The 27572-nt window shown below is 39.1% G+C and overlaps 1 protein-coding gene across 5 annotated transcripts; it reads left to right on the top strand.

Moving 5' to 3' along the window:
- The first annotated feature begins 293 nt into the window (after positions 1-293).
- LOC115984116 (putative UPF0481 protein At3g02645) lies at positions 294-11463 on the top strand. 5 transcript variants are annotated; one of them, XM_031107030.1, is made up of 4 exons: positions 294-677; positions 755-920; positions 9940-10254; positions 11153-11463. In XM_031107030.1, exons 2-4 carry the CDS (start codon positions 834-836, stop codon positions 11231-11233), a joined length of 483 nt encoding a protein of 160 aa, XP_030962890.1. In that variant the 5' UTR covers positions 294-677; positions 755-833; the 3' UTR covers positions 11234-11463. The 5 variants fall into 5 exon arrangements, with proteins under 5 accessions (XP_030962890.1, XP_030962886.1, XP_030962887.1 ...); XM_031107026.1 differs by having other exon boundaries at positions 9940-11463; XM_031107027.1 differs by having other exon boundaries at positions 294-920; positions 9940-11463.
- The last annotated feature ends 16109 nt before the right edge of the window (positions 11464-27572 follow it).

Here is a 27572-nt window from a genome sequence, read left to right as displayed (position 1 = left end):
ATTTTTTTTTTCAACCGTATTATTTGACCAAGTCAACCATGAACAGTGTATTTGTGCATTATTCACAGACCCACAAATTTCATTTTTCAATAACTTTTTTATTAAAAATAGGTCCACGATACTATTCACATATTTAAAAATTATTTTACTACAATATTTTCAATTTCAACAAAAATAAACTCAATCCAAACGATCTCATACTCACAATTTTTTCTTTATCAAATACTCTATATAACATCACATTAAAATAATAAGAAAAATTGTGAAATAATTTTTGTCCTTCCTCTCAAATCTCAATATTTTATTCCACGCTGCTTTACCCAAACCCAAAACCTTTTTCATCCACTTGTTCACTTCTTCCTTATCTTCCTTTTCTTTTACCTTCCTCCGCACAAAGCCACACACATACACAGGTTTCTCTCTCTCCTCAATATTTTCTTTTTTTTCGGTAAAATCTCCTCCATATTTTCAATTTATCATAAACTCTACCGAATTCAAAAGGTTTTTTTGAGATTAAATATGTAAGACCTAAATAAAATAAAATAAAATAAAAGAGAAAAGAAGAAGAAGCAGCAGCACAGAAAAAGAAGAAGAAGAAGACGAGATGCCACAGCAAAGCAGCATAGAGGAGCAGAAAAAGCTATGGACAATTTAGGAAAAAGAGAAACCCACCAACGGTAATATTTTTGTTATGAAGAAACGCCTTTGTAGCTTTTTGCAATTGCAGCTCAAAGCTGTCGGCATTAAAACGCAGGAATCCTTTGAGCTGGAAAACGCACTTTTGACCCCTTATAGTCGAACCAAACGGGCACGAAGTCTGTGTCATTGTCGTAATGGAGCACGTTATTTCAATGGAGCACTCTCTTCCGACAAATGATGAAAGCAAAAAAGATGGTGAAACAGTCGTTCCCACCGACGTAGTAAGTACAAGTTGTGACATAGTAAATTAAATAAATTTTGTCTTTTCTTGTCTATTTTATGGTTCAATTTTCATTATCTTAATTAAATTTTCTTTAATTTAATTAACACGTACATTTTAATGTCATATATATTGCCAATGTAATAACTAAATTTTTTCGTAGAAAGTGTATTATACCAATAAAACTATAAAAATCGGCCCTTAAATTGTTTCTCAATGTTTTTATTTTAAATATATTTTATATTTAAGAGTAATGATATATCCTAGCATTTTCACTGGATTTTCATTGCATCACTTATTACTGGTTATATAATCTGAGTTCATTACTACCATTACTTTTTTTTTTTTTTCCTCTCTCTTTGTGTAGAAGCTGAAAATAGGTGTAAGTGGTTTGAAAGAGAAATAGAAGTGTAAACTATTTTACACTTCAAGCCTTGATATTTTACTATCACCGGAAATGATTTTTTCGTTTGACTGAGTTTTCCAGCCAACCCAATCACTTCTCATGGTGTAAAATATTTTCCTTATTCTTTTTACACTCTAAACAAACACAACTTAAGACTCAAATATATACATACAAAGTGCTCGGATATGTCAATACATAATAAATATGACCCTTACACGTATATACAAACCTCAATGGGAAGTATCATTTTTAGATAGGTTCTTGGGGAATGGCATTTCATGAAATCTTAAGGGCGCTTAGTGTTATTTATCCAAAATGAAATATAACATGTTAAGAAAAAATAAGGTAAAAATAATTACTAAAAAATATATATAGCAAAGTTACAAAAGAAATGGTAAGGCAAGTGATTGTACAATAATCATTGGTGTAATCAGAGTCATTTTCAATGTCATGTTTTTGAAGAGGTGCGTAGGACCTTCACAAAGGTCTAATTATTGTAATTTATTGCCAATATATATGATTTATATTGTTGCCCCTTGAGCTTTAGCCCATAAATGGTGTATGGCACCTAACGCCCAAGTTCATATTGGGCCTTGGACCATGAATCAATGATATGGGCCGAAGATCCAACCTTCGCATCAACAAGAGCCCCGACCCAAACCCACGAATTGCTATTAATGTGAACTGAGTGTTGTTCGAACGCTTAGAAGGCGGATTGCGTACACCCTGCTCACAGGGTGCTTGGGAAACCATTTTCGAGCACTATGCATATGCTCGGTCACATTGCTCGGGCACATTGCTCGGGCACATTGCCGTTAAAGTGCCGGCACTTTAGGAAACTCCGCTACTGAACACATTAACAAAAGTGGGAACCATTTCCAAAACCACTCGTACCTAAAAATCCACTTAAACCCATTGACATTGGACCCTTCTTTGCACTAAGAGAGAAAATAATGATGATCACCCCATTAACGAAGGCTGTAAATAGAAGAAATGAATGGATAGTTGGGGGATGCAATTCTGAGGGAAAGAAAAGAGTAAGAGAGAGAAAGAGGAGTTAACATTAAGAAAGAGGGAGAAAAGTGATTGCATTGGGTCCTTTAGCTTAGGACAACCCAAGGTAGGATACCCAGACCTACCAAATAAATAGATTGTGAGCCCAAATAGTGGTTTGGCCTATCAAGTCCGTCCTTGGAGCTTACATTTAGTTTTTAACAAACTTAAAGTGATCTTTTTAAATCTATAATGCGTCTAACATAAGTAATTATTAGATGCTCTCCTCATCTCACTTTTATGGTGAATTCCACTTATGAGATTCATGGTGGAATTTACAATGAATGTAAAAAGAAGGAGCACGATGTCATCATGCTAGAAAAACACCTAATAATTTTTTGTCTAACATAAGGATGACATTAATTTTTAGTTTGGCCATGTTATCATTCTTGTTATAGATATTAGACACATTTTGATGCAGGAACAATAAATTATCATTTTAAATTATATATGATTTTAAAAAACCACTTTATATTTCAAAGACTAAAATTGATCATGCGCTAAAGTTTTGCAATAAACAATGTATATCATCTTTCATTTATTATTATTATTATTATTTTGGGGGGGGGGGGGGGGGGGGGGGGTGGGGGGTGGTGGGGTGTTAATTGCAAAATCCACTTTAAATTATAGGGAGGGTTTTCACTTTTCACTAAAAATTTTAAGAACTTGTAATTTACAACCTAAATTGGACAAAATTATTAGATTACACCCTACTCTACAATTGACATTTTGAAGCTAAATGGACGAATTTGCCCTTTAAAAATTAAAATGACTTCTTGTATGATTTTTGATTAGTTGTATCATCCTGTATTGAAGGGTGGCAATTCCAACCGCCCACACAAACTAGGCCAAAGCGTAGATATCATCATCAACCGAGTGTTGTGCCTGAAGTTTATTCAAAGACTATCCTCACCTTGCCAATGGCGATTGGAGGAAACTCCATTATGATCTTTTGCTAATGATTTGGCAACGCGAGTGAGAAACTCTTGGCCGTATCTAAGTGTATACGTATTTGAAACTCCCTCTTAGAGAATTAACCCTAACCCTTGCTTTTCCTCACTCCACAAGAACTTATACTTGTGGATTGACAATCACACTATGAAGGTGCCTTACGCGTTAGTGCAAATCCTTACATTCAACACACTTGGCTGTTAATTAATTGCTTATCTGTTAAAAGGGCATACATGTTAGTTTAGCTTCAAATGCACATCAGCACATGACCGTTAAAGTTAATGGGCAATTAAAAATAGTGGGACCGAAGCGTGTGCAATTTGATAATTTTGCCTAAATTAGAGTGTTTTCAAGTTATGTATGGTATTGTGGGGGCCTTTTTGCGTCAATGGGCTAAAGTCCGTTCCGCTACACCAAGGCTTATGAACTAGTGGGTAAGGGAATTAGGACTAGCCTTATGGGGTTACACTAAAGGCCAGTTTGTGCGCAAGCTAGATATGCCCAATGTTTAGACTAAAAGGGGAATGATACAGCGGGTTGGGCGCAATAAGTGATGTTACAGCAAAGTGGCTGTTATAGTAGCCAAACCAAAGATACCACAACAAAACAACTAATGCAGCAAAAGCGATAATAAAAGATATTATAGCAGAACAACTACTACTGCAAAAATAATAAAAGACATTACAGTAGAATGACAGATAGTATTAAACACTACAGAAAAATAAATAATAGCGAGAATGTTAAACAAGCTAAAAAAAGCCATTGCAGGGCAATAGCAACAACTTTAAGCAAGCATAATGAGGTTAGCTCACTCCCCAATCTTGGGCTGAGTCATTCAACAGGAACTGGCCGAAGAAGGAAACCAAACGCCAACACGGATAACCTTGTTACAGGTTTCTGCCATTGAAAATATTTGTGCTGGAGAAAGGGTCTAAATGGTTTTAGATCTCGATTTATAGAGTTGTAGAGAGTGGGAATGTCAAGACGGAGAGAAAGGATAGTCTATTGATGCATGCCTCTGTTTCTGCCGTGTTTTCTCTCTTTCTTTTTTACCACTTTTGTTCTTTTCCTTTATTCTATTACTCTTAGTTTTTTCTTCCTGTACTCTCCACAGGTTCCTCCTCGTGTGTTCCTTTACCTATGGCTACCTTTCCACTTTTATATTGCTTCATTCTATGGGATTTCTCTCTTTTATCCCCAAGGCTTCATCAATCGTTTTTTGTTTCTTATAGGCATCTCTCTAGGATTACTCATTGATCCATTGGTTGTCTGGCCACTACCTCTACTCAGAGTGTGCTTGCTACATCACTCCTCATTCTAGGACAAAACTCCTTGCTTTGTTTTTCCCCCCTCCCCCCTTTTTGTCTTACCCGAATGGATAAGGATTGAAGGCTCTCTCTCTACCTACCTCTATGGCATGCATCAAGTGGTCTAAGCCCTTGCTTACTTCTTTTGGCAAAATGCCATTTCAATAAGGAATTTTCCCTAAAAGAAGCCTCTGCAAGAACCCCAAAATAGATCTTATTTTTCCTCACTACCAAACCACACCCTCTGAATCCCTTGACTAAAGGCTCACCTTTTTTGTATTGGTTGGGTACAAGTAGGTGGTGCTCTAACCCTTGTGTGTGAGTTCTGTTACTCTTAGCGTTTGTTTTCTTTTGTTCCCACGCCATTTTTTCTGTTCTTGCTATTTCTCATTATGTTGCTTATCTTGCATTTATGCTTATCTTCCACGGCATGAAGGACGTGGGCTCCTGGGCTTGCACATTGCCCTTTATTCCCTCATGGGCTTGAACAATGTGTTGGCAGAAGTCCCTGCGCATGCAACCTGCTGGGCTTTTGCCCCTGTTGTTTCTTTTCCTACCATATCTGTGGGCTTACTGGTTGCCACTCCCACCATGCTAGCCTATTGGGCTTATTACCTCTTTTCTTAGACTTCTCTGACGCATTTGGCTTTACTTTTATCTGTTAATGTGCCAATAGGCCTGCTAGCTGCTACTCCTGCCATGTGGGCCCACTAGTTTGTTACCTCTGTCCTTGAGCTTTCTCGACCCATTTTACTTTGCATTTACCTCTTAATGTGCCCATGGGCCTGCTGGCTGCCATTCCTGCCATGTAGGCCCACTAAGTTTATTACCTCTTTCCTTGGGTTTCCCCGACTCATTTTGCTTTGCTTTGCTTTGCTTTTACCTCTTAATGTGCCCATAGGCCTGCTGGCTACCATTTTTGACATGTAGGCCCATTGGGTTTGTTACCTCTTTCCTCGAGTTTCCCTAGCCTGTTTTGCTTTACTTTTACCTTTTAATGTGCCCATGGGCTTGCTAGCTGCCATTCTTGTCATGCTAACCCATTGAGTTTATTAATTCTTTTCTTGGGCTTCCTTAACCTATTTGTTTTACTTTTGCCTCTTCTACTCTCTTTTTCATTCACATTTCCTTATTGTTGGGCTTCTTTTGTGGTTGGGTATTTTTTTCAAAAAATGGGCATCAACATTTAGCCCCCTGCTTGTGGATTGCTTCTACAATTCATATGCAAAATGCCTTTGCAATTTTCTTTCACGATTTTTTTAAATAGTGGTCCCCACCTTACTCACTTTTTTGCTATGAGCAGGCTTATCTTTTCAAATTTTCCAGTTTATCAGTTATTCTAAAACACTGCCTCTACTTCATTTAATGCATTACCTCTTTTAATGGTTGGTCCATCGCTTCCCTTCCAAGCATTTTTATTTGTCCCTACTTCTTCACTTTTTTCTTTTCATGATACCCCTTCATTTCCTACAACTTCATCTCTTTCTCTCACCCTACTCTCCATTCCGCTTCTCGCATATCTCATCATCCTCACCTTCTAATCCCTTCTTTATCTCACTAGCGATGGGTGAAGGTTCTTCTCGCCGTAAAGGGAAGGAGGTTGTTGCTGATAAACCACCTGCGAAGGTCAAGAAAGGTGAAAAGGGTCCTTATTTCGAATCAGATCATTCTAACGAATCGGAAGTGTGTCACAATCCCAATAGCGAGTGCCTTCCTCTTATAGATTTGTGGTACGACACCCATTCACACTTTTTAGTGGTGCTCGGTGACTATTCACCTCCTGGCTGGCCATGTTTAGCTATCCCTAGAGCGGTATGGTTTCGACATTTCTTGGGCTCTTATTGGCTTCCTCCATCCCTGATCGTACCATTCGCTGTGGAGTGGTCTTGCTTGTTTCCATTCTTTTTGAATTTGGGTCGAGTACATCATTGGGCTGGAAGGAATGGGTGGATAAGGAGCTTTTCGACATAGGTTTTATGAGTGTGCTCCAACGGGCCAGTGTCTTGAAAGCCATCATTTCTTCGCGATGCTTGTACAACTACCATGACTTGTACAACCTCCACCATTTGGTCTGTCAATAGTTTAGCGCCACCCTAGGGACACAAGGGGGGAGTCGTTACCTAGTTTTTGTAATGGTCTAGGAACTATATATATAGCGTCCTCTCAAAGAAGGACCTTTTGATCTTACTACCATAGATATGAGTTCGAAGTTAATGTATGATCTTGGGAAGTTGTTAGGCATCCAAAACCGCCCAACACTAGGGTTGACTTTTCATCATTGTGTCTAACTCAATACTTGTATCTAACTCACACACATATTAGCATATATTTAACAATCAATATGACATCAAATATCCCTAACCATACATCTATCATGGCATACCCTGGCATTCATCTAGCATGGCATCTCACCTCATCCTAGCATTCATCTATCATACTTCTCATGGCATCAAGGCATTCATCATAACACAAAACCTAATCATACATCTAATCATGCTTCATCACAACCCTATCATCATACATCTAAACATGCTTCATCACAGATTCTATCATCATATCATATCACATCCATTAAAGGCAAAAACATGTGAGCATTAAGATAAAAGGTAGAAACAAAGCCAACAAAACATGTCATCATCCAAGGTATCAAGATCACAATTATGTCATCAAACCCAACCGTGCATGTACATTGTGAATGCATAACGTACCCTTACTTACTTTGCAGCAACTCGGTACCTATGGCATCATGCATGAGTATGTGAATGCATGTTCATAGCATTAAAACAATAAAACACTAATTTTAACATGTGAAAGTAAATAAGTAAATAAATATGTGAAACAGAAGCCCAACAGCATGAATATATGAAAAAGGATCTAAAACAGAAGTATTGCATGTGAAAACAAAAGCAAAAATAGATAAAATAAAATGAGGGTTTCTGGGCGAGTTCATACCCATTCATAAACAACCTTGAGCGCGCATAATCAAGCTTGTGTGTGCAGGCAAGATTATACGCAAGTGGGTTTCTGCCCAAAAATCCTAAAAACACCGCAGATATAATAGAACTTCAAAATGAGAATTTTAACAACTTAATATGCTTTTAAAACATACAAAAAGGTAAATCTAGACTACATAAACACACAAAACAACAAAAACTAAAGCAAACAGGAAGATTAAAGTGCAAAAAGGAAAATGAAAGAAAAAAGTTTAGACTAGATACTTTAAACAAAAGCTCTTCAGTCTTGATTTTAGACTAGATACCTTTTAATGTGCCCATAGGCTTGCTGGCTGTTATTCTTCCCATGTTGGTCTATTGGGTTTATTACCTCTTTTCTTAGGCTTCCTTGACATATTTGTTTTACTTTTGCCTCTTCCACTCCCTCTTTCTTTCACCTTCCTTTATTGTTGGGCTTCTTCTGTGGTTGGGCATTTTTGTTGAAAAATGGGTATCAATAGGTATAAATTTAAGCAATGTTACACAACTAAATAACCTTTTATTAATTTTATATTATGAAAATCTTATTGTTATATTACATATTCTATATGTTCTTAACATTTATGTCAAATTTTGTGCTAAGAGTATTCACATTGATAGAGTCATAAATTTAACTATTTAGTATTACAAAAAGTTATTTTATCTATTTTACTTTTTCATTTTATAATACACCAAACATTAGTGGTTTTATTTTAGTTTTTAACACAATAACATAATATATCAACTACAATAAACAACTATTTCAACCACTGCCACCACAACCACCACTGCAACCGCAACCACTACTGCCACCACCATTCAAGTGTCTTTTTAGGACGGTAATTACAATTTTTAATTGAATGGTTGTGGAGATGGTCATGTCTTTTTTTTTTTCTTTTTTTCAATATTAGAGGCAATTAGTTTTAATTTAAGTCAAAATAATATCTTAAAAAGACATAAAAAAAAGGGCAACAATTTTTTTATGCTAAAAGGAAAAGCAATCGCATTGATTAAAAGATAGAAAATATCAAGTAAAATAACAATAGTTTTGAACCAAACATCGACATTTTATTATATAAGATTAAAAAAAGAAACATTTATTTCCCTCAGACTCTCCTTTCCAAGGTTAAATCTACACCACATATTCTTTAAAAAAAATCTATACAACATGTACTTATTCCTGTCTTTTTCTTCTTCTTCAGCTCACTTTCCTTTCATTTGTTTCCCCACTGCAACTTCCAAGTTTGCAGTTTGCATCAGTTTTTTCATTTCTTTAGGTTTATACATGCAACAATAAAGACAGGTGAGTCCATTTCTCAACAATTTCTTTCGTTCTCTCTCAACTCACTCCCTCTTTTCCACATTCTGTCTCTCTCACCTCTGTCCCACTTAAACCCCTCTCTCTGCCCTTTCTGGCATTGGGGTTTTTGGTGGCGGTTGAGTTTCGGTGGCCATGGGTTTTCGGTGACGGTGCCAATGTTGAGTTTCAGTTGGTTTTGGATTTTGAGTTGCGGTTGATCTTGAGTTTTGGTGGCGATACTGATCTTGATTTTCTGTTGGTTTTGGGTGTCATTCTCTCTCTCTCTCTCATTCTTCTCTGGCCGTGGGTTTTTGGTTGTGGTATCTGGTTTTGAGTTTCGGCGGAAGGAGTGGGGAGATCGGCGAGGGAGATTGGAACCGGGGTGGGTCGGAGCTTGGCTGGCGACTGGGCAGCAAGTAGGCGAGGTGGGTCTATGGTGGCTAGGCAGTAGATCAGCTTGGTGGAGAAGAGAGAAAATGAGGAAGAGAAAAAAAAAAAAATTATTTAAATATTACTGCATAAATATAATATAATATATATATATATATATATAAATTTATATTTTTTTTTACATTTGTTCACTGATAGCAATATGATTTTTTTAGTACCATTTGATTCGTAATCTTTTATTTATAATTTTAAATTATAAAAATTTGAAATTTAAATACTTTGTTGATAACAAAATTATTTATTTTTAATTATCTTAAAATTTTATAAACATAAAAAAAAATATATATATATATATATATATTTATATAATCTAATAGTAAATTTTTTAAAATTTATATTCATTAAGAAAATATATTAAGTAATATATTATATGACGTACATTATTTAAAGATTATTTAAAGTTATATTAAATGTAAGTTAAACCGATTCCAACCATAAATATTCTTTTGCTTACACACACTCTTTAGTACAATATCCACCATTATACTCGAAATTTATTTGGACGTGATCAAGTGATTGGAGTGAGTTTATGCAAATAACCTCCACCTCCTTTTTATTTATTTTTAATTTTATGAATGTAGGAATGGACTTGTCCTGGATCTGATTGGGACCGCAATCGCTGTAACATACCAATGGAACTAAGATCCTCTCTGGACGATAACGGCAACCCCATAGAAAAAAATGAAGAAAATCCAACGGAAGTCACTTTTCCAAAAGTCCCATTAAGGCTACGAAAATCCAAGGGAAGCAACGACTACTTTGATCCCGTGGTTATTTCTTTCGGTCTTTATCATCATGGCAAAAGAGAACTCCAGGAAATAGACCCGATCAAAGATGAGGCCATGCTCAAGTTTATTAAAGAATCTGGCAAACCGTTTCCGGAATTTTTCGGTAAGGTACGTAAGATGAATCACCTCACTAGAGTTTGTTACGTTGATTGTTCGGAAGAAAAGTATTGTGATGATTGTTTTGCATTGATTATGCTCCGAGACGGTTGTTTAATTTCATATTTATTGGACATGGTGGTAGATAAGAAGTCGGACAAGCTATTAGAGCTATTTGTTAATCGTGGAGGATTATTGGGATATAATTCTGTAGTTAGGGACATGGCTTTGTTGGAGAACCAAATTCCATTGGCAGTTTTGGAACTTTTGATGAGCCTTAGATACAATAATAAAAAAGTAGTACCAAAAAAGATCAAGCAATTCATTTATTTTGCATTTTTGGGCATAGTAGTTCCAGAAGATAAGGATGAGGAGCCACAAGAGGAAGTTCCAGAAGATATGAATGGGGAGCCACAGGCTCAATGTCTCCTTGAATGTATACAAAAAGAATTCTCCAAAGTTGTTAATGGAAAGAAAGAACCTAGTCTCTGTTTCAATTTTGTTTCATCATGCAAAACTTGTTTATGGAATCCACTTGCAAATACCTCAAAAAATGAGCCCGGTCTACCAGATTTTTGTCCATTGTATCGTTCCCTTAGTGAACTTAAAGTTAAGGGGATCCATTTCAAGCCTATAGATTCTAGTCATTCATTAAAAAAAAGAAAATCATTTTCTGTTTTGGACATTGAATTCATACCAGGCTTTTTCTATTCACTGCTTAAGCTTCCCCCTTTGATCCTTAGTCGTGGTTCAGTAATATTGTGGAACAACTTGATAGCCTTTGAATGGAGTCCTGCATGTAAGACAGATGCTATTCTTACATCTTACATCTGTTTCATGAATGCACTCATTGCCAATCCTGACGATGTGAAAGAGCTGCGCTCAAAGCGTATACTTCTCAACGTTGCAGGCAGTGACGAAGAGATGTTTAAATTTTTCAAAGAGATTGCCCCAGTCGGGATTCAAGATGTCTCAATTTACAAAAATGTAAGACATGATATTGAAAAGCACTGTAGGAGCAAGATAAGGACCTGGGCGGCTGAAATAACTTACAAATATTTTAGAAACCCATGGTCTGCTCTTGGTTTATTTGCTGCTGTTGCTGTCGTCGTTTTAAGTTTTGTGCAGACTTACTTCACTATCTATCCTGTAAAAGATTAGTGCATGGAATCCATTTGCAGCTATCTCAATAGACAGCAGATCAAAAATGATTAGCATTTACGACTGCCTCAAAATGGAAAGATGATATCTACCTATGCCTCCAGTTACTTGTGATTCTGTGATATTAATAAAAGATGTTTTTTTTTTTTTTATTATTTATTATTATTTGTTGGGCTTCTAAGTTCTAAAGACACTTTGAATTTTACGCACTACTTAATTTAAATTGTCATTGGACCTATTGTTTCTCAATTAATTGGGCACATTTACATTGTGTTGTAATTTGTAATAGTGTAGTGGTGTTATTAAGTTCCATTTATGGCAATTCTAGTTACATCAACCTTGTTTAGTGTTTTTCTTTGAATAAAATTTGGCTACAAAATAAACCAAGAAAAAAATAATAATAAATAAAGCAAATACAACTTGTCTTGTGCCTTTTAGATTATTATAGTATTATAGGTTTGTTTAATGTATGCCTTTAGTGCATAAATAATCATCCATTTTGGAAAATGTTTATGAGATACTAGGAAAAATGTCAAAAAAGTTAGTCATTTTTTTTTTTTTAATTTTTTCGTAAAAAGTTTCATATAATAGTTTATTAATAGGGTAAGACTTAAGTACAATATTTACGTGCTATTTCTTAGGTTCCATTTCTTAAGATTATACCATGTAGATTTTTTCACATGAGATGAAAGTGTATTTTATAGTTAAATAGTCATATGGCTGAATCTTAAAATGAGAACTTAAGGAATAGTACCTAAGGTACTGTACCTAAGTTTTCTCCTTATTAATATATGTCCCAAAGGTATACGTTAATGAAATCCTAGTATTATTATTGTTATTATTTTTCTTTATATTTTGGGTTGTTATTTTTCTTTACATTTCTGTCCATTCATTTGTATCATTTCACAACAATATCTTCTCAAAAAACCTATACTTCTTCCTTTTTCTCACAACTGATCTATTCAAGTTTTCTATAGAATGGAATTCCTTCACTTGGTAGCCATTTTCTTTGACTCATTCACTGGCTAAGTTTGCTAGAAATATGACAGAGGAAGCTTAGAAGTATCCCCTCTTCCAACCATGGCGGCTTGGTATTGATTCTCAAAAAATCTTTTTTAATGAAATAACATCAGCATCACCACCACGCACCTTTGACGTGATAATCACTTCACAAATACAAAATTCTTGTGGGATTGGAAGGAGGCAAAAGTCAGGGTTCAAGTCTCTAGAAGAGAACTCCATACACATATGCATGCTTAGATTAGGTTAAAGTAAAATTTTTATCTTGTATAAAAAAAAAAAAAAAAAAAATCAATGCTAAACAAATTCTATGATGAGATGCAACAAAGATTTTTTTTTTTTTTTTTTTCCTCAAAGGCGAGTGAATTAACATATGCATTCCGGATTCGTTTTTTGTTACAATCAAAAGTTTTTATTTTTTAACATTATGCTTGTCGGTAGAATCCATTTTGGATTCATTGGATATGAATCCATCCCCATTTAATTTTATCATCGCAAGTCCCCGAAGGTACTGCCATATGAATCATATGATAGATTTCCAAGTGACTAACGTGCCTTTGTGGCCCACAATTCCCACAAAATAGTAAGAAAATCAAAATAAAATTATAAGTATGAAAGGAACTAGAAATCTTTCTTTTTTAGGGACAATCTCTATTATCAAAATAAAATAGTATGAAAATCAAATCATGCACAATTTATATATATATATATATATATATATATATTAGGAATCACAATTAATAATTTAAACAGTCATTACTAACTACTTGTTGCCCACCGTTTAAGATTCCAACAAGCCAAGGTTGCCAATACCAACCCCTCTCTCTCTCTCTCTCTCTTTTGAGAGATAATTTCAACTTATGACATCTGCGCTTGATAATAACTTTTTATTATTAGACCAAAATACCAATCAGTTTTTGGTGTAAATGGAGATTGAATTCTAGATCTCTTATTTAACTATCAGAGACTTTACCAGTTAAGCTAACTGGAACCTTCTCTCTCTCTCTCTCTCTCTCAAATATTATATTTAAGGAGTTAATTATTAAAATTTAAAAGGAATGGACTAAAATAATACTCACATAAAAATCCAAAATAATTATAACCCATTAATTTAAAACAATAAACTTTAGTTGTTTTTTAATATTTAAATAATAAATTATATATTATATGAAAGGACTCAATTTGTAATGATCCCAAAATGATATTGGGTTCGTACGTTAAGGGCCCAAACAATATAATTTGTAGAGCATGGGTTTGAAAGACTAGGCCTTGGTCACCGGACGATGGTTAGTTGTGGTGTTCATACGGAAATAAACTATGTTCGCTCGAGAAGTCTTTCTCCTAGGTATGGCCTGGGAGGCTCTGGTTCTTAGCCTTTTTTCCCAACCCCTTTTCTAGATTGCTTACTTCTCCTTTTATATTAGCCTATACCCCTCATCCAATGTCCACGTGTAGGTTCGATTTTCCAGGACTGATACTTGTCCCATCAGCCCATACCCAAAGTGGTTGGGGTTGGTTGTAAAAGCTGAAAAACATTGCTCTGTCTGACGTAGAATATTCAATGGCAATAATAGCAGCTTTTCCTTTGTCCTTTGTTGTCATATTATCCAGGGGTCCTTTTTTTATCAATGCGGATATTTTAGGTTTTTCCCAAAATTGTTCCTATATCGTTCTGGCCCTTTCTTTTAGAAGGACCTTGGGGATGCCGAGGATAGAGTCATCCTCGGCTATGTCTCAAGGCTACTTGGACTTTTATTGTATGTCCTCGGCTATATCCCACCTCGGCTTGGGCCTTGGGCCCTAAGGTAAAATGGGCCGGGGTCACAATTTTTTTGGCCCCACAATAGCCCTTCAAAATCCTGTTGCCCGACCTCTTGGTCGAGGAGGAGGGTTTTGGTGATGTCAGGCCTGTATCATGACTTGCCCAGCTCTGTCCTTCATTAATATCAGTGTCTCTTCATCTGCCAAGAAAATGCGCCGGGTTACGAGATATCCTTTTAGATTTACTCACGATGCACTCTTGTCGTTTCCATGTTCGAGGCGTGTCTTTAATAGCCTCCCTTTACGAGGCCAATCAAATCTGACGGTTATAGATGGCGTTGGGGAGTTGAGTGGATACTATCTCGTTTGCAGCTCTTCTTGGAAATCTGTATGGATTAAATGCCACTAAACTTGCCTTCCATATAAGAAGCAAGGCAAGAGGGTACTTCCTTTATATAGAGACCCTTTAATCTTTCTAAAGTCTTAAACCTCTAGCTGTGCTCAAAGTTTTCCTTATCAGCGCAATCAAACTTTAGAGTGTGATATGTCTAAGGTAAAAGCGGGGGTGAAGGAACCACACCCCCTCCAGAAGCACCGTGTCCCTCCGAAGCTTAAGATGGCTTGGTCAGGACAGGGTAGGCAGAGACTCAAGATATTTTTCATCTTCCTTCAGGCAAAATTCGAAGCAGGTGTTAATCGCATAAAATTTTTGGTGCAATTGAGCTGGGGTTGCTCATCATCAGTACCATTCGCCCTCTTTCGAGCATAGCTAATATGGTACTAGCGTGATAGGAGTCAGGGCTGATGCAGGGATTAAGTATCCCTGCTTCTTCCTCTCTTCCTTCACTGGTGCCTCCTTTTGCCTCCCCTTCTTCTTCTTTCCCATCATCGGATCCATCCTGGTGCTTTTACTTCTTCCTCTTCTTCTCCTCATCCATCAAAGGGGGTCACCCTCTCATACATAATCGCTACTGGAGCAGTGTTTAGAAAGATTTGTCATTTCCTTGTATCTTTTTATTTTTGCTTTTGTAATTAGCTTCCTGTATAGGCTTGTTTAAGCCCCTTATTGTACGCTGTAATACTTCCTTATATTGATAAAAGTTGACATTATTTTATTCTATGTATTCTTTCTTTTCTGCAGTAGTTATGCTATGAATGGATGTGCTATTATATGATTATATTTTTTATTATTCTGAACGATACCTAGGGCTGAAACCCTTGTTAAGAAAAAGATATCTTTATGAGCTTATTGAAACTATTTGGCACAATAATGCCGACCTGAAAAAACGATACTTAGGGTCGAGGCCCTTGTTAAGAAAAAGATATTATTCCGAGCTTACTGAAACTATTCGGCACAATAATGCCGACCTGAAAAAGGTTACATACCCAAGACTAACCAAGATGACAGCTGAATGCTCGGTACTGTATAGAAGGTAATAATCCGATGAGGGGTAACCCAAAATAAGCTGCCCATGCGGGTCGCCAAGTACTAGGGTGCTTTGCTACCTTCTTAATATCCTTCATAGCCTTAGCCATTTTTGGCATCCGGTCCGAGGATTGAAGTACGATCGTACCAAACTTAAACGTTCATTTGCATCAGTTCCCTTAGAACTGAGGATCCGAGGACAAGTCGGGATCTTCATTCCGTCTAGGACTTAATCCGACTTTTAGTATATAATCATCCCGTAGGTCTGAGTAATCTAGAATTCTCCTTAATTGGTTGGTTTCTCCATAGGTTTGAGTCCAAGGACCATGCAATACCTTGGTTTTGTCCAAAACTTAGCTTTTTAAGTAGTTGATTTCCCCATAGGTTTGAGTCCGAGGACCATGCAATACCTTGGTTCTGTCCAAAACTTAGTTTTTAAGTAGTTGGTTTCCCCATAGGTTTGAGTTCGAGGATCATGCAATACCTTGGTTCTGTCCAAAACTTAGATACTTTCATTAAGTTTGGGGAGATTAGCCCCTTGGTCAAGGTATGGGACATTGGTTTGGGGGGACTAGCCCCTCGGCCAAGCCCTTAGAACCATCCGTGCTACTGGCACTTCGAAGCGTAGCTCCTAATGGAAAAACGTAGCCCCTAGTGGAACTTTACGTTAGGGCACTACAACGAGCTGTTGGAAGTGATGGGGGGACTTTCTCGACCCACCGCCTATGCCAACACACAAGCCTTCCCACAGACGGCGCCAATTGTAAGGACTCAATTTGTAACGATCCCAAAATAATATTGGGTTCGCACGTTAAAGGTCCAAACAATATAATTTGTAGAGCGTGAGTTTGAAAGGCTAGACCTTGGTCACCGGACGATGGTTAGTTGTGGTGTTCATACAGAAATAAACTATGTTCGCTCGAAAAGTCTTTCTCCTCAGTATGGCCTGGGAGGCTTTGGTTCTTAACCTTTTTTCCCAGCCCCTTTTCTAGATTACTTACTTCTCCTTTTATATTAGCCTGTACCCCTCATCCAATGTCCACATGTAGGTTCGACTTTTCAGGACTGATACTTGTCCCATCAGCCCATACTCAAAGTGGTTGGAGGTGGTTGTAAAAACTGAAAAATATTACTCTGTCTGACGCAGAGTATTCAATGGCAGTAATGGCAGCTTTTCCTTTGTCCTTTGTCGCCATATTATCCAGGGGTCCTTTCTCTATCAACGCGGATATTTTAGGTTTTTCCCAAAATTGTTCCTATTTCGTTTTGGCCCTTTCTTTTAGGAGGACCTTGGGGATGCCGAGGACAGAGTCATCCTCGGCTATGTCTCAAGGCTACTTGGGCTTTTATTGTATGTCCTCAGTTATATCCCACCTCGGCTTGGGCCTTAGGCCCTAAGGTAAAATGGGCCGGGGTCACAATTTCTTTGGCCCCACATTATAGATTTATTTAATTTTTTTATATTATATATTATTGTTTTAAAAAATTTCCTGTTATTTTAAGAGGCAAATTTGCTAATTAAGTTTTTAAATTTATTTTATTAATGTATCTGTAAGAACTCAATTTGTAGCGACCTCACACTTGTATTGGGTTCGAACGCTAAAGGCCCAAACAATAAATTTGTAGAGCGTGGATATAAAAGAACTATATTATCTTTAAAAGAAAAACGATTAAACTTAACATTTCTAGATGGATTACAAAAAATATTACGATCAATTTCTCCTTTAATCAAGCTAAGTTCTTATTTCATCAAGTTTTCTTCTAAGCTTCACTTGTTTAGAAGTTTTGATCCCTCTCTCTCCATACATTCTTCCACGCTATATATTGCCTTTTTTGTGTCATCTTTACCACACACGTGTAAGTTGGATTCAGGGAATCCTCTCTTGTCCCATCCAACACTTCCTGGATCCTTTAACCAGTAGCTGTAAGGCTGCTTCATCACTGTTCGGGCATCACCTCCACATTAATGCAGCCAGAGAGTTGGTTGAGAGACAATTAATGTGGAGGCAACAGTTGTTTAAGATATTTGTTTACTTTTTCTTTCTTACCCTTGGTCTCATGTCCCACCTTTAGTGGTAATATAGCTCTGGAGTGTGTTTGCAACAATATGGAGTTCAGGTCGTCTTCGGACACATATTGCCAAGACGGATTTTGTCCACTGACGAATGCTAAACCCACCTCATGTGATATCTACCCTTCTTTTCTTTTGGTTCCCCTAATAACCTTATATGGGCCTCCTCGGACGGGTTTACGTCCTCGGATGGGCCACAAGCCCTATTAGCTCAGTTTTAATGATTATTGATTAACCGGCCCCCACAATAACCCCTCAAAATCTTGCTTTTCGACTTCTCGGGAGAAAAGACTGATTTTGATGTCATAAGCTCATATCCCTTTACGTTTTGGGCATGCTCCTGATGTTTCAGCGTCCTGAGCGTGGCAGCATTAAATTTTGGCAACGCCCTTGTCTCCCACGTCAATAGTAAGATGTAAATTGAACGGTGAGGAGTCCATCTCGTTTTGCGAGTGGGAACCTTCCCGCTCATAACTTCTGCATGACTATAAATGAATTTTCAAATCAATTTTCTCTCTTACCTTCAGCAATCACACAATTCTAGAGCTCATACACTGAACCTGTCTTTCTTCTTTTTCGTCGTTTTCCTGGGCATCTACAAATACTAAAATCTTGTCCGAGGACCCTTTTTCAAACCTATAAGTCTTCTCAAAACCTTTATAGCTTTCATCTTAAATTTGTTAATTTCTCTACTAAATCCTTTAGGAAAATGGGGAAAAGGGAGGGTAAGTTTTGATGTCTGGTTGAGTCCGAGGAGGGTATGAGGAGTTTCCGCGAAAAGTATAGGGTCCCCTCAATAGTGGGTATGAGGTACGCGACCCAAGGGGAATGGACCGGTGTTAGAAGAACAGGGGAAGTGGTTATTCCCATGATCGCCTTTATAGAAGGCGGGATGACCATCCCCATGGGAACCATTACTAGGAACTACCTTAGGTTCTTTAGGTTATCCCCTACTCAGTGTGCTCCAAATATGTTTAGAGTCCTGGGAAGTATAGAGGCTTTGAATGAGAGAATGGACCTAAATCTGACCCATCATGACGTGAACTGGATGTACAACCTCCACCATTTGTCGGGGTAGGGATATTATCTAAAGTCGAGGTATCCCGAGGTGAGACTAATTCAGTGCCTTCCCACTTCAAACAAGAACCTAAAGGAGGATTTCCTTATCTTCTCTGGGGAATGGCATGATGGTCTGCCATGCCCCGTGGAGGAAGGAGTACCAGGTGGGAATGTAGTCATAGATTCATAACATTTAGTTTACACATACATGTTTTTTCCCTTTTTTTTTTTTTGAGTCTTAGTATTCTTATCCCTAATGATGCTTCGTTTCGATTCAATGACTTTGCAGATAGACGTTCTACCAAGCCAAAACTTGGTTTAGTCAACAAAGCAAGTTTAGACAGAGTATTGAAAGCAGAGATATACGTGAACGAAGCCGACGGTTAACTCCGGGCAGCCCATTTAATCCTTGGCTACACCCCCATTTCGTTTGCTTTCCAAGCGTCGAAGTGCATGATCAAAGTCTGTGATCCTCGGCTCCAACATATTAGTGTGGCCTACAAGGGGTTCGTCGTTCTAGAAGGTATTCGTTTTCCTAAGGACGAAACCCGTACTAAGCCCCTTGTTGTGGCTGCTATCTCAACAGGAGCCTCTTCATCCTAGCCTGCCCTCAGGGAAGAAGAAGTGGAAGAGGAAGAGGAAGAAAGAGAAGAAGAGGAAAAAGAAGGAGAAGTTGTAGAACTCTCAGACTCCTCGGAAGACTTTGGGGTTTTTGATCAACCTATTCGCTCCGAGGAAGATCCTGACGAGATGGGGATACAAAGGAAACTCCAAAGAAGTTTGATGGAGTTGATTGAGAATCAGCCCGGGAAGAATGCATCGGCAAAATCAACGCATTCCCAGATTCCTTCTCTTCCCACCAGGTCCCTTCCTCCTGCTCCTCACCAACCTTCTCATCATCCTCCCTAGCCAATCAGAGTTGATGCTGCCGAGTTAAAAAGGCGTAGGGAGCAGAAGGGGAAGGATGTGGTGGATGCTGGCAAGTCTTGTCCGACCCTCGAGGAGGATGCCCAGTGAGTTGCAAAGTAGCAAAAAACTAGCCATCTTCCTCAGCAAGGCCAAGAGAGGTCTGACACTTAACCTCCTAAGCCTCAAGCCTGGCTGCCAGCACCCATGCATGCTGGGGAGCCCCTATGAGATGATGCATCTATTAGGGACTTCAACGGCGGCATTGAGTGTCACATAGCCTCGGCTATAGAGGAGGCCTTGTTGCTCCCAAAAGATATGACTTAAATAAAGAATGCGAGGAAGAATGAACTCATCCTCAATAATAAAAGATACTTGGGCATGGTAAAGTACTAACTCTTTTCTTTTTCTTTTTGTGATTATTACTCACTGATGTGTACTTTTTACTGACTATAACGCTAATTTTTTCCTTTTAGGTCATCCAAAACACTTTTAAGCTGGATGAGATGCTTAATCGTTGCTACAGTCAGCTAGACGATGAAAGGAAGCAACGGGTGTCGGCTGTACAGACTTTGACACAATCCGAGCAGGACTTGGCTGCTGTGAAGAAGAAATTACTTGCTGAGGAGCAAGCTCGCAAGAGCACTGATTCGACCTTGGAAGGCTTCCAAAAGCAAGCCGAGGACCAGGGAAAGCACTTGCGTGAAGCAAATGCAGAATTAAAGGCTGCCCGAGAGCAAATTGCAGTCCTTAAAAAGCACTTGGAGGAAACCCAAAAGCTGAGGGAGCAAGCTGAAAAGTCCAGGGAGGAGGCTGAGAGAGCAAAAGCCGAGGCCGAGCAGAAAGGGTATGAAATCGCTGTGGTTGAGACGGAGGAGACACTAAGGGTAGAGGTTCCAATGGTGTGCCGCATCTACTGTGCCTAAACTTAGGATGAAGCCCTTAATCGAGCTGGGGTTGAGGTTTCATCTGAGTTAAGGAGGCCAGAAAGCATGTTCTACCTTGAAGCAATCTGCACCTCAGCTCCTCCATCCGGTTAGGCTGAAGACACTCCCTTAACCATTAACCCTAATGAGGGGGTTTTGCCTCCAAGTCTTCCTCCTCCTAGCCAACTAGAGCCAGCTAAAGAGCATAATGCCCCTCCAGAAGCCTCCTTGGACAAGATTGCAACTGCTTCCAAGGCAGAGGTGGCCTCTCAGGGCTTTCAGCAGGATTTGGCTTCCAAGTCATGCCAGCTAGGGGAGCTATTAAGGATAAAGAGGGAGTCACCACCTCGGAGGCAGATAAATCAGCTAACCAAGCTCCAAAGCTCCAAATCAAGTTGAAAAAATTGGACTTATTTTGTAATTTGATTAGGGCTTTTGTAAGGATATTTATGTTTATTTGCTTATTGTTGTTGCCGTTTTATCTTATTTTTGTACTTGTTTACTGTGTTATCTTAATTTGAATGGATTCGTTTTGACTATCTTTCGTTTGCAAAAGAAAAAATAACTTACAAACATTAACAATTGGCGATTAAAAATGGGTGACAAACATTAATACTATGAGGTCTCAGGGAGACATTTTGGATGCATACGTATTCTTTCTAATTAATTGAAATTTTAGGGAATGTTCAAAGGTTGAATAAAGTTGGATCTTCAGTACTTCAATTGTACATTAGATGATGTTCATAGGCTTCTGTTTAATACTTCAGTAAATATCATAGGGCATTAATTTCCACTAAGTTTGTGGTCTAAGTTTGTGGTCCGAGGACCTGACATAACTTAATTTCTGTTTAATACTCCAGTAAATATTAAAGGGCATTAATTTCCACTAAGTTTGTGGTCCGAGGACCTGACATAACTTAGTTTCTGTTTAATACTTCACTAAATATCATAGGACATTAATTTCCACTAAGTTTGTGGTCCGAGGACCTGACATAACTTAGTTTCTGTTTAATACTTCACAAGAAGTCATTAGATGTGGAAACACAAGATGCACGATCAGCATAAATTAAAAGAAAACCCAAACTCGATTACTTTCATTAATAATAATACCTCTTGAGATTATTTACATTCCAAGGATGGAGTACAACTTTTTCATCCAGGTTTTCCAGATAATAGGCTCCTATTCCGACTACTGAAATAATCCGATAAGGCCCTTCCCAATTAGACTCTAATTTTCCCCAAGCTGGATTCTTGGTGTTTCCCAGAACTTTCCTTAGCACTAAATCTCCCACTGCTAATGGCCTCAACTTTACATTAGTATCATAGCCTTGTTTGAGTTTATGTTGGTAGTAAGCCAATTGGACCATTGCACTCTCCCTTTGCTCTTCAATCAAGTCTAAACTTTTCCCTAACAGCCTATCATTACTGTCCGAGGAAAATGTACTAGTCCTTAACGTTGGGAATCCAATTTCCAGAGGGATGACGGCCTCGGCTCTATAGGTCATGGAAAAAGGAGTCTCTCCCATTGATTGTCTAGGTGTCGTCCGATAGGTCCAAAGAACACGTGGCAATTCCTCCACCTATTTTCCTTTTGCTCATCCAGTCTCCTCTTAAGTCCATTGACTATTACTTTGTTAACAGCTTCAGCTTGCCCATTCCCTTGAGGATAGGCCGGAGTGGAATATTTATTCTTTGTACCTAAGTTTGAACAGTATTGCCTGAAAGCCTTACTATCAAATTGAAGGCCATTATCGGAGACAAGAGTGTGCGAAGTTCCAAATCGCATAATGATATTCTTCCAGATAAACCTCTTAACATTTATGTCTCTGATGTTAGCTAAAGGTTTGGCTTCGACTCATTTAGTAAAATAATCCGTGCCGACCAACAAATACTTTTTGTTTTCTAAGGCTTTAGGAAAATGACCGACAATATCTAGCTCCCATTGAGCAAAGGGCCAAGGGCTGGATAGAAGGTTAAGAATTCCTCCAGGCTGGTGGATATTTGGGGCATACCTTTGACACTGGTCACATTTTCTAACATATTCCTACGCTTCCTTTTGCATGTTTGGCCACCAATATCCTTGAGTAATGGCTCGGTGTGATAGGGACCTTCCCCCTGTATGGCTTCCACAAATGCCTTCATGCAACTCTTCTAGGAGTGACTCTGACATCTCAGGATGTATACAAAATAGGTACGGCCCAGAAAAGGATCGTTTGTATAATTTCTTGTCCTCGGATAACCAGAACCAAGGAGCTTTCCTCCGTATTTTCTCAGCTTCTATTTTCTCTTCGGGTAAGATGTCATTTTTGAGGAATTTCAATATGGGATCCATCCAGCTCGGCGCTAGATTGACTTGATGAACTTGGCGTACGTCCTTTTCTAGTTGGGTGGGGGTACACAAATCTTCGACGATTATCACCCGAGGAAAATTCCGTATTGAAGAGGTGGCAAAGGTTGCCAGGGAATCGGCGTGGGTATTCTCGCCTCTGGGGATATGTGACAAGTTGAAAGATTCAAATTTCGTTTGCATACGCCTAACTTGGCTTAAATATCCTTGCATTCTTGGATCTCGGGCTTCCAGCTCTCCTTTTACTTGGCCGATTACCAATCTTGAATCCGAGAATAATTCTGCTACCTTTCCACCCATTTTATGGACCATACTCATTCCCATCAGCAAAACTTCATACTCTGCTTCATTGTTAGTAGCCGAGAATCCCAACCTCAAGGATTTCTTAATGATAATCTTCTTAGGGGATATCAAAACTAGCCCCAATCTTGCCCCCCGTTGGTTTGTTGCTCCGTCCACATATACTTTCTAAGAGGAACTGCCTTGTGTGGAGATCAGACCAACCGACTTTTCATCCATGTCACCTTGCTTCATGTTCACTTTTTTTGGACACTCAACGAACTCAGCTACTAGATCGGCAAAGACTTGGCCTTTCACAGAGTTGCGAGGCATATACTTGATGTCTAAAGCACCTAGGATTGTGCCCCACTTAGCAATTCTCCCAGTGTAATTTGTACTTCTAAGTATGGATTTGAGAGGTAACTGAGTCAAGACAACCACAGTATGGGCTTGAAAGTAATGTGGAAGTTTGTGTGTTGCATGGACCACCGCTAAGATGACCTTTTCTAATGATAAGTATTTCACCTCGGCTTCATGAAGGGACTTACTTACGAAATAAACTGGTCTTTGGATATCGTTGTCCTCTCGTATTAAGACAAAGCTAACTGTATGAGGGGCAACTGCCAGATAAGCAAACAACACCTCATCCACCTCAGGACTAGACATGATAGGTGGCCTGGACAGGTACTCCTTCAACTGCTGAAACGCCACAACACACTCCTCGGTCCATTTAAATCCTTTCCACTTATGCAGTAGAAGGAAAAAGGGATGACACCTCTCTACCGATCTGGAGATAAATCGGTTCAAAGCAGTAGTCATTCCATTCAGTTTCTGCACCTCTTTTGGATTCCGAGGTGCTTGTAAATCATTGATGGCCTTAATCTGATCTGGATTCACTTCAATTCCTCTATGAGTCACCATGTATCCCAAGAACCTTCCGGAGCCTACACCAAAGGAACACTTTGAAGCATTTAGATGTAACTTATGCTTTCTCAGTATTCCAAAGATGTTCTTGAGATCTTCCACATGCACGGACACCACTTTACTCTTCACTATCATATCATCGATATAGACTTCAATGCTTCTACCCAGTTGTGGTTCGAACATTTTAGTTATCATCCGTTGGTAGGTAGATCCTGCATTTTTCAAACCAAAGGGCATCACTTTATAATGATAGAGCAGTTTTCTCTTGATCGTCCAATGCTAGCGGTATTTGGTGATGTCCTTGGAAGGCATCCAAGAAACTCATTCTAGGATGACCAACGATTGCATCCACCAACTGGTCTATCTTCGGTATGGGAAATGGATCTTTGGAACAAACCTTATTGAGGTTCGTGAAGTCCACGCCCACTCGCCACTTTCTTGTCTTCTTCTTTACCACCACCGTATTAACTAACCATTGAGGATAAAAAACTTCTTTGATAGCCCCAACCTACTTAAGCTTGGCCACCTCACTTTTGACAGCTTCGGCGTGCTTTTTTGATGGTCGCCGAGGTGGTTGTCTTTTGGGAATAACGGAAGGATTCACGTTGAGTCGATGATAAATGAAATTCGGATCTACACCTGGGGCCTCATATGGGCTCCATGCGAACACATCTACAATTTTCTCTAAGGAATTCCAATAATCGCTCATTCTCTTGCAAAGGCAGTTTAGCCCCAACCTGGAAAAATCTTTCCAGATCATCAGTAACAATTACCCTCTCCAAATTTTCACACTTTACCTCGTCGGCTTGTCCATCTAAGGGTAATGCTGTGGGTTTTAACTGCTATAATCCATTATCAACAGTAGTCGAGGTCTCTGCCTCTGGCCGATGTTGTATAGCCCTCTACCAGGCATTGCCGAGTTGCAACCTGGCTTCCTACTATCTCCAATACTTGACCTCCAGATGGGTACTTCACTTTCTGATGTAGAGAAGATGAGACTGCTCCCAGGGAATGAAGCCAAGGTCTACCTATAACAGCCGTGTATGGAGAGAAAACATCTACCACAATAAAGTCCACTTCCACCACATCCATACTGGTTTGCACAGGTAATCTGATCTGTCCTTTCGGAACGACCATCCTTCCCTCAAAACTCACCAGAGGGGAATTGTAGACTGACAGGTTTTCAAGCTTCAATCCTAACCCTTTATATAGATCTGGGTACATTATATCAACAGCACTACCTTGATCAACCATCACCTTTTTCACATCGTACCTGCCAATTCTCAGCGTGACCACCAGAGCATCATCATAGGGCTGTATGGTTCCAATCTTGTCCTCATTTGAAAAGCCCAAAATCAGGGGGATGTCGACTCTGGCTCTTTTTGATGCTTGGCAATGGTCCTCAGCCGGAGGTCGGAACACTGACAGTACCCTGGAAGGGCAAGATCCAGTCCTCCCTAGGGCGGCAAAAATAACGTTTATTGTGTCAAGGGGGAGTCTTGAAGAAGCGCCCCCACGCATCTCTGAGCCTGCTGGTCCTATCCTACCACTAGAATGGTGCAAGAGTTGCTTCAACTTCCCTTCTCGAACTAACTGCTCCAAATGGTCCCATAAATTCCTGCAATCCTCTGTCGTGTGCCCATGATCCTAATGATAGTGGCAATAAAGATTTTGGTTGCGCTTTTTAGGATCTCCTGCCATCTTGTTTGGTCATTTTAAAAATGACTCATTCTTTATCTTCTCTAATACCTACTGTATTGGCTCCCGAAACACTGCATTAACCACCTGGGTATCAACAGATCCTGATTGCCCACCGAAGTCTTTCCGAGGTCGGTTACTATTGTGACGGTTCAACCTGAAATGCCTCCTCTCTTGAGGGATTAACTTAGCCTTTCCTTTTCCCTGAAGTTGGTCCTCTTCTACTCTTCTGTACATGTCAATCCTATCCATCAATTGGTGTACACTGGTGATAGGTTTACCAGTTAGAGACTTCCTTAAATCGTGCTCGGCTGGAAGACCAGCCTTGAAAGTACTTATAGCCACATCGTCATGCTCTCCCTCTATTTCATTAAACATTTCCCAGTATCTATCTGAATAATTTTTTAGAGTCTCGCCCTCTCGCATGGACATAGACAGCTAGGATCCCAGAGGCCGAGGAACCCTACTGCAAGCGATAAAGCGAGCGCCAAAGGCCCGAGTAAGCTTTTGAAGGACTTGATAGAATTGGCCCTTAAACCGTTAAACCACCTCATTGCTACTAGACCCAAACTTGATGGAAAATCTTACACATCAAGGCCTCATCCCTGGAGTAGATAGCCATGTTTTGGCTAAAATGGCTAACGTGTTCTACTGGGACTGATTGGCCATCATATAAGGTGAATGTAGGCTAGTGGAATCGCCGAGGAAGAATCGCATCTTCTATATTCCTTGTGAAGGGTGGTTTGGAGACTTGGCTTAACGCTTTGTTCATGGCGTTGTTCCCTAAGCCCCTACTAGGCGGGCTTTTGTACCTATGACGATGGCTGTGCTCCTCCTCATAAGAGAAAGTCTCACTAGGTGGAGTTCTGGATCTCCGCCTATAACTAGCTCCATCTGTCTCCTCGGATGATGATGATGATGATTCGGAGCAAGGTGGGGAACGTTCCCACCTGGCATAGCGCAACTCTCTTTTCAACTCATCAATCTCACGTTGCAGGTTCCTGTCATTTTTTGCATGGGAAACATGGCTCTTCCCACGAGAGTGACTTTTGGTGGTATGAGTTGTGCGCACACTTCCTTCACGACCTTCTCTCCGTTCGGGACTCTAGTGCGGATTACCATGCTAGGAGCCTCTTGACTCTGCTTGGTGTAGGTTGGCATCTACTTGATGTGGTCCTGCTTCTTCCATCATAAACGTTGAACCGGATTTCTTTTAATCTAAATCAAGCTCTTCCCACAGACGGCGCCAATTGTAAAGACTCAATTTTTAGCGAGCCCACACTTGTATTGGGTTCGAACGCTGAAGGCCCAAACAATAAATTTGTAGAGCTTGGATATAAAAGAACTAGATTATCTTTAAAAGAAAAACAATTAAACTTAACGTTTCTAGATGGATTACAACAAATATTACGATCAATTTCTCCTTTAATCAAGTTAAGTTCTTATTTCATCAGGTTTTCTTCTAAGTGTCACTTGTTTAGAAGTTCTGATCCCCCTCTCTCCATGCATTCTTCTCCGCTATATATTGCCTTTTTTGTGTCATCTTTACCACACACGTGTAGGTTGGATTCAGGGAATCCTCTCCTGTCCCATCCAACACTCCCTGGATCCTTTAACTAGCAGTTGTAAGGCTGCTTCATCACTGTTCGGGCATCACCTCCACATTAATGCGGCTAGAGAGTTGGTTGAGAGACAATTAATGCGGAGGCAATAGTTGTTTAAGATATTTGTTTACTTTTTCTTTCTTACCCT

Source organism: Quercus lobata, chromosome 4 (genome assembly GCF_001633185.2).
Source record: "Quercus lobata isolate SW786 chromosome 4, ValleyOak3.0 Primary Assembly, whole genome shotgun sequence".
Classification (NCBI taxonomy): Eukaryota; Viridiplantae; Streptophyta; class Magnoliopsida; order Fagales; family Fagaceae; genus Quercus; species Quercus lobata.
The sequence above is the reverse complement of the archived record's forward strand: the minus strand, read 5'-3'. Positions and strand labels throughout refer to the sequence as shown.

What these genes read in the sequence shown, in the direction of transcription:
- LOC115984116 (XM_031107026.1), top strand. Translation starts at nt 834, where the DNA reads ATGGAGCACGTTATTTCAATGGAGCACTCTCTTCCGACAAATGATGAA. An exon ending in CAGTCGTTCCCACCGACGTA is followed by an intron (nt 921 to 9,939) that starts GTAAGTACAAGT and finishes TTATGAATGTAG; the next exon opens with GAATGGACTTGTCCTGGATC.